The sequence below is a fragment of the Streptopelia decaocto genome (assembly GCF_964273445.1).
Source record: "Streptopelia decaocto genome assembly, chromosome: 2".
In the NCBI taxonomy this organism is placed as follows: domain Eukaryota; kingdom Metazoa; phylum Chordata; class Aves; order Columbiformes; family Columbidae; genus Streptopelia; species Streptopelia decaocto.
In genome coordinates, this window is record NC_138655.1 from 119651038 (window position 1) to 119670790 (window position 19753).

Genomic DNA, 19753 nt, shown 5'->3' on the forward strand with positions numbered 1-19753 from the left:
AAAATTAACCCAACTTAATTCTGTAATAACATAATTATTAATTTAAGGTGTTTTCTGTCTCATGTTTTTCCATTATTTCACAAAACAGCATTAAATATGACCCATTTACATTGTTATGCAGAAAGGCTGTAAATGTTGCCAAAGTGGCAAAGGGTAGCTGAAAGGGTGTGTGGTCTTTTTCCCGACTTGGAATTCTAAGACTTAATCTCAGTAGCTTTTAATTTTTTTATCTGCAGAGATGTAGCAAAATGTGTAATTATCACAAAGCTGACAGCTTAAGATGTTAAGACAAGAATGTTCCAATACCAAACAAGATATTAAAACATTTACTTGTGGATTTTTTTTTTTAATCAAGTGGGTCTGGGATGAAATGGTTCATTAAGTCAGGTTAGTTCTGAGTTTTTTCTTCTATGTCCTTCTGAGTGACTTGATGTGATGATCAGTGTTACCAACTTCATTTCTAGATTATTTTTTGACTTCTTAGTATATTCAGGTATTTTTGTTTCTGATGTTTTCACTTTCACCTTTTTGCTTCCCTTTCTCTGTTTACAGTCTGCCACATTTATACTAATTCTGAAGTAACTGTATTTTCAAATTCATTTTTGTTTGCTATGAGTATATACACACACATGCATGTAGTTGTGGTCCCAGCAGCTCCTTTCCAAAACTTTTCATCTACATCTTTTTTCTATTTGATTTGCTGTCTTTTTTACAGTGCCTTTGTCTACAGACACAATTACCTTCTTCTACCATTTTTCAGTATGTACGGGTTAAACAGAAGTAATGTAAAGCTCATTTCCATATAGAATTCATGTTTGTGGGTGGTTCTGTTTGGCATAAACTGAGGTAACATTTCACTATGGATTTTTTTCCTCTTTTTCTAGATTTGCATGGCAATACTTAGGACATACATCAGTATCAAAGAATCAAGCCTTCTAAAACGTGCAGGTATGATGTAGTAGTAGCTTTTGACGTATCTTTGGTACTTATTTTATTTAAATAGGCTGTGAGGGAAGAAATGGGTGCATCTTCAGCAGTGATTGAGAAGTTCTGATTTTGAAGGAGTACATTCAGTCCATGTGTTTGCGTGTTCCAATTTCTTATTGAGACTAGGTATTTAGATACATAGTTATCTTAGGAGCTTGTTATAAATCCTACTTCCATGGAAAATGAACTTAGCCTGAATGGAACTAGGCTTGAGAGTCTAACTGAGTAACTGGAGCAGGGAGGCGGTTTAACAGAACCAAAATTTTGTTAAGGCACTTATGAACACCCTGGCCAAACATCAGAAATCAAAAAAACTTGAGAATTAAGCTCTTGAAATAAAGTGCTGTTACAGTGCCCAAACAGCTTTAGTTTAGTCTTTTCACGTAACCATATGTGCAAACAATTAATGATTAACACCTTTTAGGGGTAGTAGTTGATTCAGATCCATCTGAGCTTTTTAGTTCGGTCAGAAAGGGCTGAGTTTCACTCTGTGCAGTCATGCCTTTTGTACCTGTCCTGAGCAGTCCTGAGTTTTTGAAAGCTTATTAGAGTGTAGCATAATGTGAATGTAGGATCCACTTGCACCCTGTGTAGTGATGTCCCCAAGCTGAAATACTGAGCATTGCAGCACAGTGCTGGGTACCAGCGGGCTGCAGTACATGTCTGCCAAGGCAAGCACTGGAACAGGTTGTGAGACCATCCACCGTGATAACACTGCCCTTCACTTCCTAGAGCTTCCTGTCTGGAAAGTCAGGAACCTTGATGTGGTTAACCAAATCTAACCTGGTTTTGTGCACAAAATCAGTTGAGCTTTCTTGAAACCTACAGGGTTTATGGTGTTCAGCATAATGACATGATGGCATCCTGGGGTGTATTAGAAGTGAAGTGTTTAGTAGGTCCAGAGAGGTTCTCCTTCCCCTCTACTCTGCCCTGGTGAGACCTCATCTGGAATATTGTGTCCAGTTCTGAGCCCCTCAGTTCAAGAAGGACAGGGAACTGCTGGAGAGAGTCCAGCGCAGGGCAACAAAGATGATTAAGGGAGTGGAGCATCTCCCTTATGAGGAAAGGCTGAGGGAGTTGGGTCTCTTCTGCTTGGAGGAGAGGAGACTGAGGGGTGACCTATGTTTACGAATATATAAAGGGTGAGTGTCATGAGGATGGAGCCAGGCTCTTCTCGGTGACAACCAACGGTAGGACAAGGGGTAATGGGTTCAAAGGGGAACACAAGAGGTTCCACTTAAATATAAGAAACTTCTCAGTAAGCGTATCAGAACACTGGAACAGGCTGCCCAGGGGGTTGTGGAGTCTCTTTCTCTGGAGACATTCAAACCCACCTGGACACCTTCCTGTGTAGCTTCATCTAGCTGTTCGTACTCTGGCAGGAGGATTGGACTAGATGATCTTTCGAGGTCCCTTCCAAACCCTAACATTCTGTGATTCTGTGATTCTGGGTCTAGTAATGTTAGCGCTGTATTCAAACTGGATTCTTTCACGCATTTTTCTCCATATCCCTGTCCCATAATATCCCAGATAATTAAGGGTTGTTACACTGCATTTAAAATTTAATGAAATAACTTTTTTAAATAGTTAGCATCAGTTACCTCAAAGTGAAATTAATTGTTTTTTTCAGTCCAGATATTTGTGAAATATTACAGAGAAGTTATTCCTGGTGTGGATTTTGCTTCTCAAGTGCTGAACGATCTTCTCATTTCTTTGCTCAAGAGCTGTTTGTTGCAGGAAGTATTTCAGATATTGAATGTAACTGTACAAATCAATACACTGGTACGTGACCTTGTAATATTTTTTTAATCTTTGATCCATAGTTTCTTAGTTTTTTGAGTACTAAGCCATTTGTAGTAGTAAGTTTGTTTTTACTCTGGTAGTCAAATGTTGCAGGAAATAAAAGAACAATTCAAAAGTTCCTGTTGTAAAAACTCTAACCTTTCTAACTGAACAGAGTTGCAAAACTGATTGTGCTTTTTTGTCTGAAATAGCCAGCTGTAGATGTTCTTCTGAAAGTTTTTGAGCATGTGGCTTCTTTGAATGTAAGAGACGCTGTGCCTGCATTAATCAGTACCTTTTGTAAGGTATGAGTTTGATTGTACTATTGCTACTTGTTGGAATTTCTGAAATGCCTTGCCTGTTTTAAAACTCAAACATACTACTTTAATACTATTTTAGTACTGTTTTTTAAATTGTGACAGCTTTCCATTTATCCTGTAATTTTTACCTGAGATTCGCTGTGACATGTTTTTCCCAATGTTGTTTGCCAGTTGCCTCTGGAAATACATAAGTAATCACAGTTTTTTATATGCTTACTTTTCTTCCCCCTGTTTGACATTACAGCTCATTGATGCTGGTATGCTTCTTGAGCTTGAACATTTTGACTGTATTATTAAGTTCCTACACCAATTGCAAGTTTCCAGTCAGGAAATAAATATTGTTTTGAACATAAAATCCAGGTATGTCTTTAAGGAGCTATTTCATAGGTGCATCTGTCTAGTTCCTTCTTCAGGTTCTATTTTCATAAATTTATGTAAAAACTTTAAAAGGCAATTAGAAAATGCAAGTCTAGTATTTTGGATGAAAATACTGTCATATCACGTCTAATTGTATTTTAAAGTGCTGCCAGTCTACTGTGTTTCAAAGATCAAGGATTGTTAACTCAAAATTTAGATTCTGACCACAGTTATGATTCTTTTTTTCCTTATGGATCATCATTGTACGATCTGTTCCCCAGCTGTGCTACAAATGTATATAACTGTAGTCAAATTAGGAACATCAGGGTTTAATATATCGTTCAGGCCTGCATAAGCAAACAGTACTTCTGCAATAAACTACCCTTCTAGGCAACAAGAGGATTAGTTATAATCTTAAGTAAGTTTTCTAGTTTCATTTACTGTGTAACTGTATAAACAGTTGTGCCAACACGGCTAGGGAGGAGAGTAGTTTTTTAAGTACTGCTGGATTATCCTGGGCAAAATGTGAAATCACAGCCCAAATCTTGTTCCAAAACTGTTGATGTCTCCCCATCACTTGCACAAGATCATGATCCTTTTTCTTGTATCATCTGCATCATACGTGCACACACAAGTTGAGAAACTAAATTTGTGATCCATAAAGCAACCTTTTGATTCTTAGAGGAAACCAGACATGCAGCATCTACTGTGTGAAAACAAGCCATCACTGTTTCAAGTGAAAGCACTGTAGAAATTATTTGCCGCTTTTCATACTTTTCCCATGGAGTCTCTTTCAGCCACAGATCTCAATGTTTTACCAGTGCAAACTACCACATATGCTAAAGGTAATTTTTATCACTTTTTTTTGGAATCTCATTCGCAAATGAGTGACCCCTTTCAGGTTGCTTCAGTACATATGTGTTTTTAGCACAAACTGAGAAGCAGTCTGTACCTGTGAAGACTGAGCAGCTGTGCTGCTTCAGCTGCATGTGTTAGCTCATACAGGTGTAGGTTATATATCTCTACATGATGGCATTGTGCTGGGTAGATGTATCCATTTTTTTCAGTGGCAGCATCAGAATATAGTATTATGCTCCTGGGCACTTTCTTTCATGGAATTAACTACTTTTTTACCTTTATGTCAGAAATACATGCCATAAAGTTCTGCATTTAATTAATGGATTGCAAATCTTATCCTTACTTTGTCAGTTACGTTTCTACTGAGACAAGGGAATATTTGCTGTGAAAATAGCTCTGCTCACTTATTTGGTTAATACGTGTACTGACTTCCTGATGTCTGTTTTCAGTGTCCAGTTTGCATAGTGTGTAGTAAATAAGATCAAAAATCGCATCAGCTTTTAGTTCATATATGGTAATTGGTTGATCACCTTCCACTAATGCATAGTTTAGTTTAATAGGATGTGTTAAAAATAAGTATTAATATTTTTTTTCTTATGGAAGATTTCAGGAAAGACATTTTGAAAAGAACTGGCTTTTTGACTTCAACTTGGCAGTGGCTGAAATTCAGGTACAGTATGTGCATGCTTCAAGCCTGTTGGAATACTTAAACTATGACTTCTTTTGAACCTACTAGAAATAGCAATTTCTAAATAATTTAAAATTAGTGGGCTTTATTATTAGGTATATCAAGATTATGATAAATATATTTATGCAAAGCCATATTTGGGAAAGATTAATGTGCAGGGCGAAACTGTCTTTGGCTTTTCTGTGTTGTCAGCCTTTTATTTACATACTTGTAGGTTTTATCTTGGTTTTGCATCTAATTCAAAGACTTCGTAATGTTAAGCAATTATTTCCTGTGCCTTCCATTTGTTTTGCTTGTAATTGGTAGTAGTACATTACTCCTCACAAAAAAAAACATTTAATGCATTAAAAAAAATTTAATGCATTATTTAGCAGATAGAGTTCATATCTAGTATAAAAAGGCACAATTGTAAATGGCGGTAATTGGCAACACTAAGCAGATATTTTAAAGAATAAGAAAATATTATAAAAAATTCTTTAATTGGACACTTGTATCTTTCATACTCCAGGGCAAATTATTTATTATACACAATTATAATGTAGTTTATATTGCCACACTGACTGCACAGATCCTGAGACCAAAATTTAAGATGGGAAGAAGCAGGACTGATTTTTCACTCCTTTAACACCAAAGTCATCAAGTGATATGTCAAGCAAAAGACTAACCCATATAGAAAATAACCATCAGTTTGACATGCATCCTGCAAAAAAAAAATCTTGAAACACTGCCAGTTCTTAAATAGGATTAATAAGTTACGCACTTCCCCAACTGGGGTCATGACATAAATGGAAAAAGGTTTTAATGTCTTGAGGGACAAAAGTGGAAAGCAGTCCATGCAAGTTAGACAACACATAACTGTGCCATATTGAATATGGAGGTTCTTGGCATTTCATCTGCATCTTTTTTCTGCTATAAGTCTAGCCCAGATGTATCTCTTGACTTTCAATATATTTTCTGTTTGGTGTTCTGGAAGCAGGTTCGCTTATATTTATCCCTTGCCTTCTTCACAGCATTGCAAGGAAAAAAGTGATTGGACCAAGCTGGGAGCTTTGTATGTTAATGCGAGGACTGGATGTGAACACTTCGATGATCTTCAGAAATTGTCTTTATGTATTGCTGAAATACTGACCAGAGATTCTGAGACAGACAGACCAGGAGTTCCTTTTTGTGATTTTGCTGATGCAGGTAAAATTAAGGTGCAAGAAATGCTTTTTGTTCATCTCTATTCTTTGTAGAGTTTTTAAAAGAGGTAAAAAAACAAATTCATATACTGTTTCCTGAATATTAGTTAATTTTATGCGTTACAATACCCATAATTTCTTGAGGTGCAAATTACAATCAGCTAAAATGCTCAATAGAAGCCATTTTCTAGTAGAAGTAAAATCCACAGTGCTTACACTTCAAGTCAAAGTTCTGAAGAACATTTGAGCTTTCTGAAGTCATGAAAAGAAATTGAAATTGGTGATCTTTTAATAACAATCCCCTATTGTCAGGACAAAGGCAAACCTCTTGAAATATAGTCATGTGAAGTGTCACAATCTCATTAGTATAAATAAACTTTTGAGCTGTAATTATAGCTATATATATATTTGTATATTTTGAAACACATTGAACAGGGTTACATCATACAGTCATGGAATCATAAAATGGTTTGAGTTGGAAGGGACCTTCAAAGGTCATCTAGTCCAACCCCCCTGCAATGAGCAGGGACATCGTCAACTAGATCAGGTTGCTCAGAGCCCGGTCCATCCTGGCCTTGAATGTCCCCAGGGATGGGGCATTGACCACCTTTCTGGGCAACCTGGGCCAGTGTTTCACCACCCTCAGTGTAAAAAATGTCTTCCTCAAGTCTAGCCTGAATCTCCCCTCTTTTAGTTTAAAACCATTACCCCTTGTCGTGTCATAACAGGCCCTGGAAAAAGTCTGCCCCCATGTATAACATTTGTACTTTTTGGTTGGTTGGTTTTGGTTAGTAATTTGGATGTTCAGAATTACTCTCTAAAGAAACAATTTCTCCAAGGGCTGGGTCCACAAAACACTTCGTAGCTTTTTATGGTTTTGGCAGGTTTTCCCTTTCCTCCCTTATGCCCCTTCCTTTACATATCTGTATCTTTATTCCTAGTAAGTTTGCAGAAAACTGAGGCTCAGTGAAGTGTCAGTGGGATATTAAAGCATTTTATAATGGATAACTCAGATCTTTTGCAGCCTATGTTAACTACTAAAACATGATGAATACTTATTCCAGACATATGACATGATGTTTCCGACCACAGACCTTCATATTATAAAACAGCTATCACAGCTTCCAGTTGGGGGCTTGGAACTTTGTCTGTCTTCCCTAGAGCAGTGGTCTACAAACTGATAGGCACCTCTATCAGTTAAAAAGTTTTTGAGCAGTTACGCCTGATTTATTTATGTCTACCTGTCTGTCTGTCTGTCTGTCTGTCTGTCTATCTATCTATCTATCTATCTATCCATCCATCTATTATATACATTTACTACTGCATTAATATATTAAGTATATTATAAAACATACACAAATACAAATGAAAAATGTTATGTAAAGATGAAATAGACACTACTTTAAAAATATTTTGGTTTATTTATTTTTATTTTTTAATGGGACAAAAAATATTTTCTTCCCACACCTGAATGGACTGTTGTGTTCACACCCCACTTTGGAGACCACTGCTGTAGAGTGTCAACAGTGCTTCCAAAGCATCTGTATAATGTGGTTGGAAAAACTTAATTACTCAGTTCTGTAATTGCCAACATTTCTTCATGGTGCCAGAAAATGCAAAGTTTACTTTACAAATAATGATGCTACTAAATTATGCCATTACATGTCCAAGCATCTAACAGATAAATTAGCCTACTATGAAACAGTGTCTCAATAAACTATAGTTATTTACCCTACTTCTAGTGTTATGACTTAGGAAGTTACTGCTTTTAATGGCAAATATTTTGTAAAGTATGTTTAATATTTTCACAGTGATTATGTTTTTCAAGTGTATAATTTCTTTAAAATTGCATTTACGTATAATTTTTAAAAAAATCATTGTTTTTCTTTCCAGTAATAAAAAATTCACAACATAATGAAGCAGACAGAATTTTCATTGGAAGGATTGGGATAAGTGTAATGTATTCTTATCACAAAGTACTGCAGTGGATAAAGGTATACTGGACTATAGGAAACTGATGGGAAGAGAAAGAACAAGTTATTTCTTCTCTAGATGTTAAACTGTGTTCCTCTAGTTGAATGGCTGGATGTGCCACCTGCCTCCCCACCATCTTGGTCCTTATTAATTGTCCAGCCTGGTCAAAGTATTTTATTGTGCCTTTCTGAGCTGCAGGCTTCTGTGGAGCCTGTCACAACTTTGTCTTGCAACCCAGAAACTTGATTGTTCAGGTTCAGCTTTTGACTTTTCTGAGTTAAGAATGAATGTGGATTAGCAGACGGGTTGTCCTGGGATTCTGGGGTGAGGAGCTGATGGTATTGTTCTGCAGAAATGTCACTTTCTTTTATCTGGCAATACTGCTGTATTCTGAGACCTCCCAACTCAAGCAATACTTAGAAAAGTTTGAGTGGGTGCTTTCCTGCACTGATCCTTCTGAACCTGGCCTCAAAGGGAATGGGTAAGGCCAGGAAGACAGAAGAGAAGCACAGCAAAGCTGCTCCTGCACTTTGTGAATTGCTCATTCCCCAAAATGTCATCAGAAGTGTTTTTCTTCCATTGAAGACGGGTTCTAAGTTCTGTGAATCTTGCAAAGACTTGGCCTCTCAAATAAATACCCTTTATAATCCTTTTTGTGTTGTCAAATATTACAAATGGCCAGGGTTAAGAGACTAGGCCTTTGACTGGATGTTTTACACTCTTTAGGCCTCATGCACTATTGATCATAAGTTCACTGCAAGATCCATTTCAACGTTAAATTCGTCCTTTTTTTGTTCTGGAAGAAGCAGTGTATACCAGACCAGATCTCCCACACAATGCAACATGACCAGTGACAACATAAGAAAAAATATAAACCACCAATGATTTTGGTGTGTATTTTGGTCAGTGATCACATTGTGAACTCTACCTTTGTGTCACAGGGCCTGATCGTTACAACTAATAATTATGCTGTACTGGGATGTTTCTCTTCCCGTACAAGATGGCTTCTAGCATATATTTTTATGAACAATGTCCCTTTTTTCTCTCAAGGTTTTTTTGTGAATTGTTGTTGAGGAACCCTTTCTGGTTTGCACCAAAGGATTGAAATGTCTTTTATACTATTGTCTCTAGGGGATAACCTTCAGGAATTAAGTTATGTAAAACCTATGAACTGCTTAGTCTTTTTCCCAGGTCAACCCAAGTCCCAGGAGATATTTGACAAGAGATGCTTAGTCTAGAGGCAATACACCCGTTTTGATGAATCATTAGTTTTGCAGCATCAGCTTGCTGGATGAATGGTCTTTAACAGGTCCCTATGAAGCTGCAGCATAGCGTGGTACTATTTAGGAAGGAGAGAGGGTCTTTAGCACTTGTGTAGTAGTGCGCTAAAGCTTTTTTAAGCATTTTTGTTCCACAAAACTCAGCAGTTAGAATAGTCAAGATATTACTGGCCATAGAAGAGAGAGTCTAAATTTTTTGGCATTGAGGAGTGATCAGCACTTACATGCCCATCAAAGAACTTAGTTTGGCTTGGGTTTTGGCTGTCTTCTTCAGCAGAGACAGCACGTATTCAGTATTTGTAGGGAAATGCCCTGACACATTTTTGCTGTTTTCCAGGTCCATCTTAAGGGAGATCCCAATATTTGGGTTGCAGGACCTCTGATATTCCAAGGAGGTTCTTCTTCATGTCCTACTTTCAGAGGTGCAGGGTGTCAAAAGCATCTGTAGTGTTTCTCTTGTATAAAAGGAGTTACTAGAAGTAGACAGTTCTTACAATAGTATGATTTTTTTCATGTCTAGAGCAAAAGATCATTGCTTCTTTGAGAATGTTGTACTAGGCATCAAACCCACCTCTCAACAGACTGCTCACCAAAATCTTCAAATAGCCTTGTAGACAAACTGTGTTGACCAACCGTACTGCAGTGTGAATGAGGCTGAGCTGTGAATGACTTTCATTGGAACTGGCAGATCCCAAATTGATCTCTTCTTCAGGGATGAACTAGAACTGTTGTTCCTGCCTCTCTCCGACCAGTTTTATTCCATTAGACGCATCAGCTAATCCTTTGGTTACAGGGCACTATCAGCTTGATCCCATGTCTTGTTTCTTTTAAGAAGTGGTCAAGAAAATAAGACAGTGATGGATTTGTTCTTTCTGCTGTACCCAAAGTAATTTTGGCTTTAGGACATGCCCTGTGTCATGTTATGAATATGTTGAACTGCCTAAAGCTCTAGATGTGCTTTTCAGATCATTTTCCTTTCATGAACATCAAACCTCTTTATCAAATAGCTTTGATGCTTGGTGCCTCCTAGGGGTAAAATACGTATGCTCTTTGGTCCTGAAGAGAATATTCTTTCTAAGAGCTAAGCAAAGTTCATAAACTAGATGTACCCCCAAAAAACATGCAAATTTGAGACATGCGAATAGGTCTTCCATGGAGACAGCTCTTCAAGCAACACTAGACTCCTTTCTGGGTATTTACTTCTACCCTCCTTTAGCAACTCTTTCCTCCCCTATTTTTCCTGTTTCAGCTATTTTCTATCTTGAAGGACTTTGCCATGGTTTATTTTTACCCAGCTTTTTATGACTTCAGAGGATTGGCCAGTGGTTCTTGTCCAATTAAGGTTCTCATTCCACAAGCGCATTTTAATAGGGTGCCTTTCCTTTCTAGATAATTTGTGCTTATAGCTGGATGCTTTCCACCTTTGTAAAGAGACACACTTCTTAGTGGCCCTTCCTTTTGCTGGAAGGATGGAATAGATGCAGATCCTCCTTAATTTCGTATTTTGTCTCTGCTTCGTGCTTAGATTTCAAATTTCTATTTTGCTGTCAAAGTTTCAGCTGAGTTTTTAGGTATGTATTTTTCCCTGCAACCACATACATCTACAGCTGAATGGGTTCTTTATACCTTAAATGTTAACTTCAATGATGTAGTCAATATTCTTTGATGCTTTGTGCTGAAATAAACTATTGCAGATACCTGTAGGCCTTCAAAAGTCTCCAATTTTGAGCATATGCCAGGTCTTCTTAATAAATAAGTTTCATTTTCTGTCAGCTGCTCTGTTCTCCTAAGGCTCCCTTCCCCTTTGCCTCCACGACCCTTTTTCTACCACCACAATGCTTGCACACGCATGACCACAATTTTTAATAAGCCACCTCCTCGTTGATGCACCCACTAAGCAAGAGCTGAAACAAATCTAAAGCTTCATCTGTGTTGCTTGACCAGCAAGGTACAGACAGTAAGTGTTGAATCCTGCCTGTCCTTGCCTTCCTGGTGACATCAGTTTGCTATCCCACCTTGACTTGATCATTGTGTTTTTTAGATTGATCATGTCTTAATTATCTTTGTGACTGCTAGCTTTCTTCTATCTTTGAACGAAAAGGCCAACCAAAAAGTTGTGAAGAGGAAGCCTCTATAGCAAACCAGTATAAAAATATTAACCCAGAATATTATGATAAAGTTGTTGGTTTTACTGTTATAGGCCACATTTTTTCCAGCTTATTGTCCTGCTGGGTACAACTATCAGTGTTTTTTTTTTTTTGCTTATGCTGGAGTAATTATTGCAGTTTAATAGTTACACCTCTGCTGCAAGATAAAAACTCTATGATATTTTTAGAATTTTATGGGTCATGTAGTGCTGAATGCAATCAAAAGAGTAAAAATATTGATATACTAAAGTCAGCAAATACAAATTCATTACGAAGTATTTTTAAAATGGTGTATAGGAACATTATATAGTAGAAATAATGTTGTGGAGAATAGTGTGCCTGGAACTGTTCAACAATGGGTTGGTGGAGGGGTTTTGCCTACAGTCAAAAAAACCTTACTATTCATTAGAAATTTTACTATACCTGTTTTTTCCCCTCACTCAGTTTGGATAACTAAACTGATGCCTTTAAATCTGTATCACTGAATTAAATCTGCTGTATTTTATGTAACTATACTCTGTGTACACTGATACCGTTGCTTTCTCTGACCTTCCCCCTTTCCCTCCTCCCTCTTACGCCAGGGAAGGAAGGTTTTGGATAAATTGCATGAGCTACAGATACATTTTACAGTCTTGAAAGGACTTACAGGTGCAGAGAGGTTAGCATCAAGATGTCAAATTGTTAATAAAGCTGCAGAAATTTTTCTTAAAACTGGAAGTTTGGATGGAGCAACTTGGGTATTGAGAGGTAAGCTTCTTTTATAGAAAACTGAGTTTTGACTTAAATTTGAATAGTCCCCTTCTATGACAGCTTTCAGATAAAAGTTACAAGCTGGTCTGTGTTATTAAATAAAGTTAATAATACTGGGACATCAAAAATAAAACGTGATACATCTTACTGGTTAGTACTCTTCTTGATATATGCAAGAAATATTTGACTAATACCAAATTTTTTTCAGAAAAGTTTTCCCAGTAGTCTGCCATCAACACCACTCAACTCAAAAGCCTACCATAATAAGGGAGGGCTGCAGCTTGGAAAGTGACCCTGCCCCATGTAGTTTTTCTTCGAGCCGGGTGACATTCAGTATCAAAAAATTTTCAGGCTTGGGTCAATGCAGAGTTTCTTTACCCCTCACAATATCCACATTTAGTTAAATAGCTTTAGAGTTAAATTAAATAATGCATAATGACTGCCTTTTTGGAACTCTGATCTGCTGAAAAGAGGAGAAACTCAGAAGTATAAACAAGAATAGGAGGTGTCCTATAAAGTAATACTGAGGATCTAAAATTTACTATTTGATTTTATATATGTACATAGATACATACATATTTATATACACAGATATATTTATGTGACAATCCATTTTACTACTGTGATTTTTAATAAAAGGGGTTATTTACAGTATAGAGGTTTAGAGGATCCATCTGAGAAATACTGGTGATAAGGAACGAATTACTAGTCACTAGAACAGCATTTTCTGTGAAATTCTGAAATTTGTTTTCTGCTACAGTTTACAGTATATCCTTAATGGCAAAAAGTGTCAACGTCCAGCAGTTTTGGTTCATAGAAATAACACTGCCCTGTTTTTTGCCACAGAGTCAGAGTGGACCACAAATGGGCCATTGTGGCCCTGTGATAAAGTGGACATACTCAATCGACATAATCTCTTATGTACACTAGTGCACAAATCCTTGAAGAAGAGTTTATACAGGCAGGCATTTGAAGTTCTGCAGAACTTACCAGGTTTTCAAAACCATGCTGGTAAGTAAAGAAAAAGGTGCTGTGTTAAGAGCTAAAAATTTAACAGATGATTCTGTACTGTTCTTTTTGTTTGTTTGACAGCTCTATTTTTTTTAAGAAGATGGTTGTAGACAAGCCCATTTTTTTTATTCCTGAGAGTGTAGTGTCAGTTAAAATATATACTGTACTCTGCAGCTCTTGCTGCACACGCGCACACACACATCCATTCACACAGACACAGAGTTGATACACCTGTCCTCTTTTTTCCAGTTGGTTCAGTTACACAGAGCAACACGAAAGACCCACTAAATTTTTAAAGATCATACACAGCCTATAAAATAAGATAAAATAGGGATGTCATTGGGGCAATTCATTTTATCGTAGCTTCAGATGAGGGCATTGTGTTTTTCTCTGACTGAGCTAGCCAACCTAGGCTTCTTTCACATACCATGTTAAGAACTGTGTGCTCTTTGGGACTCAGTTTATCTGACAAATTTTAGATGTGTACTTCAAAATGAGATGCGTAGTTACTTAGGCTCCACTGGGGAAACCTTAGCTGACGCTTGTGTGTAGGTCTCAGTCCTATTGCCAGTGTGTGCTTTTGGGTATGTTAGGAGAGCTTAGTTGGAAGACCACCTGCTTAGAGAATCCTAAAAGGATCTTGTCCTTTGAGGCATGAGGTGGATACAAGGCTGCTTGATCCTGCCAAGAAGTGGACAGTTGAGATGAAGTGGCCATTCAAAGTAAGAGTAGAAGCAGAACTTTAACCAACAAGGTGATTTTTATTGGTGCACATTTTAAGTCTGAGATTGTTATCTGATCCTATTATTTTTGGCAGGAAATTATTACTTGGACCTTAACACTTCTCTTTCACAGCATGAAGGAACTAACTGTATGAAAGTATTTTTGACAAATAAATCATTATCATAAGTTATCTCAACCTTGTTCCATATTACTGATAGAAGCAAGAGTCCTGATTTTAGGTACTGATGGAGAAGTGATTCTTCAATTAGATTTGCATTTGGCTTAACTCAGTAGTTAATATTCTTCATTTCATTTCAGATACTATAGATGTTTCTCAGTACAGCTGCCTTTTTAACAAGCTGATAAAAGCCTGTTTTGAGAGCAAGAACCTTGGGGTCTCATCTTCTGCAGTAGACTTCATGCTTTCAAAAAACATAGCTATTGATTTTTTCTTACTTAGAGGATTAATCACAGCTTTGGGAAGAAGTTCTTTGTGGTCTAAAGCTAGGACCTATTACAAAAGTAAGTTGATTCTTAAGCAATATCCTTCCCTTATGTTCTTTGGACGCTCATAATAGCTCAGTAAATTGGGGAGAAATGGGTAAGAATATCCTTTGTAAGAAGAAAAAAGTATTTTCCATGTCACTATCAGGAATTTATTTATAACCAAAATGTTTATTGGTAAATAGTGACAGCTGAAAATACGAATCTGTGCATACTACCTGGCATGAAATAAATGTAATTCTGATAAAATTGGTTTTTCACGCTCAGTTTCATGTGAACCCTGAAATGGTTAAAAAGTGCATCATCTTTTTTTTTCATCTAGGCAAATTAGATTTCTTTATATTTCTGTCTAGATCTGTGGTGGTAAAATTATTAGTGGACCACTTGGCAGAGGAGGGGGAGCAAAGGGGGAGATGCTGTTCAAATGTGTTCTCACTGTGATCATTGCTCATAAAGCTTCTGTCTGACCTGTCCTAAATTGTACTTGCGTTATTATGCACTTGGGAGTCCCCAGATTTCCGAAAGAGCTTTTTAAACATCGCTGATAATATTCATTGATAAAAATAACATTTTATAACAGTGAATATTATGAGTGAATACTACTTGCTGTCTTCTGAAATCAGGCCAAATAGGTGAAATAGTAAAATCCATTAAGAGTTTGTTATTTTTTTTTTTTTCCCACACTTTTAGCCACATACTGAATAAAACAGATCTATATTCAGTATTTGTAATCCTAATTCCTCTTGTTTCTGCATTTACTCTCAGGTGCTTTATCATTGGGTTGCTACCCACCACTGCAGGGAAATTTATATCACAAACTTTTGATGATTCCAGCGTACCTGTCTGAGGTTGAGATGCTGTTGGCCATTGAGATATTTCTTGTTTCAAATGCCAGTGATATTCAAAGTCCAACGGCTACTAGTCAGTCTCTTCAAATAATACTGAAAAGGTTTGTTGTCAGATATGTACCATTTTGATTGTATTTATCCAGGTGATCATGTAATTAATGAGAGACCTTATTTTTCATTGGCTGGGAAAATGAATGCTTGGTTTTAAATTTGTCTTTAGTCCATATTTCTAAATTGGTTATAGAACAGTAAATGTTTGGGGATTTTTTTTAATCAATGATTTTACATGCTTGTACCAGAGCGATATTGGCCTCTGTTCCCTGACCGAATGTGTCTACTGCACCAAGAGTGTACTGTATTTTCAAAAACAAGATGGCTTCATATCAGTGTATAAATTCTTGTGTTCTGGTTAAGCAGTGGAGTAGAGGGGCAGAGTCAAGTTGTTACTCCTCTGAAAAAGCAACTGTCACATTTCTTGACTGTTTCTTGGAAAGTGCATGAAGCCATTTCACTTGATTCTCTTTCCTAAGGGATATCTTAAATTTGCTAGATTTTTTTCCACTTTCTGTAAGACTTAGTACCTTCAGATAAAATGTGTTTTGCTGCTTTTTCCTTTTGTCCATAAACCACCAACCACTGTCACTAGATTATGCCTATAATTTATTTTTTTCAAGACCCATTTTCTCTGAGATTGACTCATTCAGCATCAAAATCTGAAACTGCTTAGGAAAGGTACATTTGTTAAGAAGGGACAGGGACATCTCCAACTTGAGTACTCTGTCTTCCTTCCTCTCTACCCTTCCCAAGGAATACATCTCTTAATTTTGTTCTTTAGATAACTGAGAAGTTTTTTTATCTCTTGTTTTCCTCTGTATGCTGTTGTACCTCTGCTTGTTTGCTTGCAGAGTAAGTTCTGCTCTTGTGAAAATGTAGGCATGTTACTTAGGCACATCCTTATTCCAAAAGTGATTACATGCCAACAATGAGTGGTCCTTTTGGATTCAAGCATGAACATGAATTCTTGCTATATCCAGTTCGTAAAATGGTTTACATTCCTTTACTGAATTTTCCATCAAGCATTTCTTCATTAAACATCCTGTGAATATTGCAAACCTACTTTGCACTGGCATTAAATTCTGTTACTTTTCATTCATGTAAAATATGTTAAAAGATAAATTTTCCTAACTTTTTAATTCTTCAATCAGATAAAATTTGTCTAGAAATTTACATAGTCTGTTGTGAGTGAACACAAAGCATTATTTTAATGGTTTTGTCATTGTCTCATTGTCAGTATAAAGCATTTGGCAAGTAACAAAGTGCCTGTATGGTACATAATTTTGTATTTGTGAAAATTTCCCTTTCAGATGTGAAGATCAGGGAGTTCAGAATAACAGTGACTATCAAGCGGCAGCGGAGAGACTGATCCTGGCTGCTCGTTTATCCGATCCAAAGCTTTTTCTTAAACATATGACAATGAATGTTAATATGGAAAAAGTTTACAGCTTGGAGCTTGCATCTGCTGTAAAATGGCTTCAGGAGAATATGAAGTGGGCTGCAAAGGTCTGGCTGTTTCAGCAGTCGTTAATTAGTAAAGACTCTTTTGGTTTTTAATGGTTAAAGCAATCATTGTTGACAATAATACAAATTAATAAAGGCAGTTCCCACTGTGTTCAGACTGTGCCTTACTGATTTACAGCAAGGCTTCAAACTCCAGTTGTGTTTTAAATACTCATATTGATGATAATGCAGATAGTAGCACAGAAAGAGTACAATTTATTTTCCTAACTATAGAGATTGTCACACTGGCTTACACAGATGTTTTGTGATGGCATCATTAGATTATGAGAAAGCCACAGCCTCAGAACCTACATTCTCCATTTTTATGGAGCATCTAGCACTGTTATTCTTCACCCAGCAGGTGATAAGTACATTGATTGAGCATATCTACTGTTCTTGAGAGGTTTTCCACACTGCTTCATAGTCTGTAGAAGTAATACATGTTTCCCTTTGTCTTCCTCACAGTATCTTGGGAGGATATTTTCCTGTGTGCCCCTTAGATCTTAATTTCCTTACTCCAAAAACCCAGAAAAAAAGCATTGAGTTTAAAATAACTTCAAGATCATTTGAGACATGCCTGACTTAAGATGCCTTCCTACACAGAACTGAGTCTACACAAGTTGCTCACAGCTGAAGGTTTAGTTGTGTCTTGATAATAATTTGTATATGGCTTCACATATGTATATGTACATGCTTTCACTGAAAAGGAAAACTTGCTTTCTCCCTTGATTGTGCTCTCATAGGGAAGTGGTTTTGCCTGGTTTTTGTTTGTTTAGTTTCTGCCAACTGCATGATGAGGCTTCTAGCAAGTTGTTTCTAGCATTCCTGGTTCTTCGGGAATTCTTTTTTCCAGCTACAAATCCTGAATCAGATTCAGAGCATTAATTGCTTACATCACACTTCATCTACTGATCTGCAGCCTGAGTAAAAAGGACCAAACATTTTATATCAGAAAACTCTCATGGCAAATCAGTGAGACCTCTGTCAATATTGCTACTTCCCTGAGCTTCCCACTTCTGCAGTATTAGTTTACATCTCCAGTATCAATCTTCACAAGCATGGCAATAATACAGCTCTTTTGGTCCTGTTCTCCATCCCCTTTAGAGCTTTTTGTGCTGAAAATTTCTGCTCTCTTGGGCATAGAAGTTCATGAGGTTTTTCAAGACTGTTCCATCATGAGTGAGATCAAGATGGTGGCATCAGCCTTCAATGTTTGAAAAGTCTTTCCTTCCTTTGAGGCAGTATGAGTCTCTTCCCAGTTCCAGCAGCATTATTGCTTTGTGCGTCTGAATCATGAAAGCCATCATGATCTTAGCGCTGGATGGTTGTAGAGGGTTTTGGAGGCGTGTCAGTGTGTTTTTGTTAGGGGTGTTGTCACTCTGGTCTTGAGGTTCATGCTGTTAATCTGATGTAACTAACTTGGTGGACAGTTGTGACCCTCTTCAGGGTCAGGTCCTGACCCTTTTCGATACCACTGCTCACCCAGTCTGCCTGGAAGTTGCTACTGGAAGACAGAGGATTGAATCTGATGACCGCCAAGATCGCTGCCCTCCTCTTGTGCCACCTGTACTGAAAAATGCAGGGGTGGAGGCTCTTGTGTTTTCACAGGGTATCATTCTTCCGTGGGGGACTTACCTGCTTTCCTTCTGAAAAATGGTAGATTCGGTACTGACAATCAGATGGCATTTCTATAAAGGCCCATTACCTCAAAATTTCTCTTGAAGAACAGTTGACACTAATTCAAACAGACTTTGGGTTCCACCACTTGATATTCACCAAGATGGCTCTGCCATTTCTAAGGCTGTCGACCTGGACAAATCCAGGAGCATTCTGCTGCTTTTGTTTCCCTATAGCTGAAAGACAGGATAAGAAGTGATCAGGTTTCAGATGAAGAATCTAAACTGATGTTAATCCAACCACTCCGGCATTAATGGCAAGAGTAATTTGGAAGGTTTTAACAAACTAAAACTGGCAGTGAGAAACTTAAGTCATTTTTGCTAATTACTTTTTGTAAGATACTTCTTTGTAGCTTAATCTTCCTTGGAATTAGAGGCTATCTGAACCTCAGCTAAATCCCACACTTGTGTAAGCGGTACCAGATGTGACTAACACTGTGTTTGAGAGACGCAGAAGGACAAAATTCTCTTGCTAATCTGTATGGCTTGAAAGCTTGGGATGTTATAGAGACAGCGTTATTTTTTCCACTATAAGCAACCTTGAATTTTCACTTAGATCGTCCACAGAAAAAAAAAATTCCAAACGTTGCCTATTTTTCAGTCAGAGGTTAATCATTGACCTTCTAGCTTAACTTGGAACTGTGTAAGATTTGTGCAATGTTTTGGCGTCATCTTCTGAGTATCATCTTCAGCTGATAGGATGCAAAATCAGTCATGTTTTATATTAACAAGCAAAGCAAGCTCCCTGCATCATCAAAACGTCAGAAAGGTTTTTTCGAGCAACATTCTCAGTACCTTTTTGGTGACAGAAATTCCATGTGCTGAATAGGACAAAACCTCAATGTGGAACAGAAACAAGCCTGGAATGATGAACAAATGTTCCAAAGAATAAAAGTTCAATACCACAGAGACAATACAGATTTGCAGAGCCAGCCACTCAGTAGACAATGTTTTTGCTTTTCCCAGATATAAGTTACTGTTTCTTAGTAGCTGAAAGAACTTTAGTGTTTGGGATTAAGCAACTCATTTGATATATTTGATTTTTCATATAGGAAATAAAATCTATGTTTAACTGTTTGCAGAGGGAGACAGAAGAATGTGCAAAAAAAC

General features: G+C 37.3%; 1 protein-coding gene across 1 annotated transcript in view; it reads left to right on the forward strand.

Annotated features, from left to right (window-relative positions):
• The window catches only part of TOPAZ1 (testis and ovary specific TOPAZ 1), a gene marked incomplete at both ends in the record, with an annotated part of 40515 nt that extends 23494 nt beyond the window's left edge, over positions 1-17021 (forward strand). Inside the window, 12 exons of the mRNA XM_082044596.1 lie at positions 885-948; positions 2618-2769; positions 2982-3074; positions 3334-3449; positions 4908-4974; positions 6003-6177; positions 8067-8167; positions 12156-12321; positions 13171-13335; positions 14377-14580; positions 15328-15511; positions 16775-17021. Coding sequence (XP_081900722.1) covers positions 885-948; positions 2618-2769; positions 2982-3074; positions 3334-3449; positions 4908-4974; positions 6003-6177; positions 8067-8167; positions 12156-12321; positions 13171-13335; positions 14377-14580; positions 15328-15511; positions 16775-17021 — 1734 coding nt within the window. The remainder of the gene's footprint in view (positions 1-884; positions 949-2617; positions 2770-2981; positions 3075-3333; positions 3450-4907; positions 4975-6002; positions 6178-8066; positions 8168-12155; positions 12322-13170; positions 13336-14376; positions 14581-15327; positions 15512-16774) is intronic.
• Between the last annotated feature and the right edge of the window lie 2732 nt (positions 17022-19753).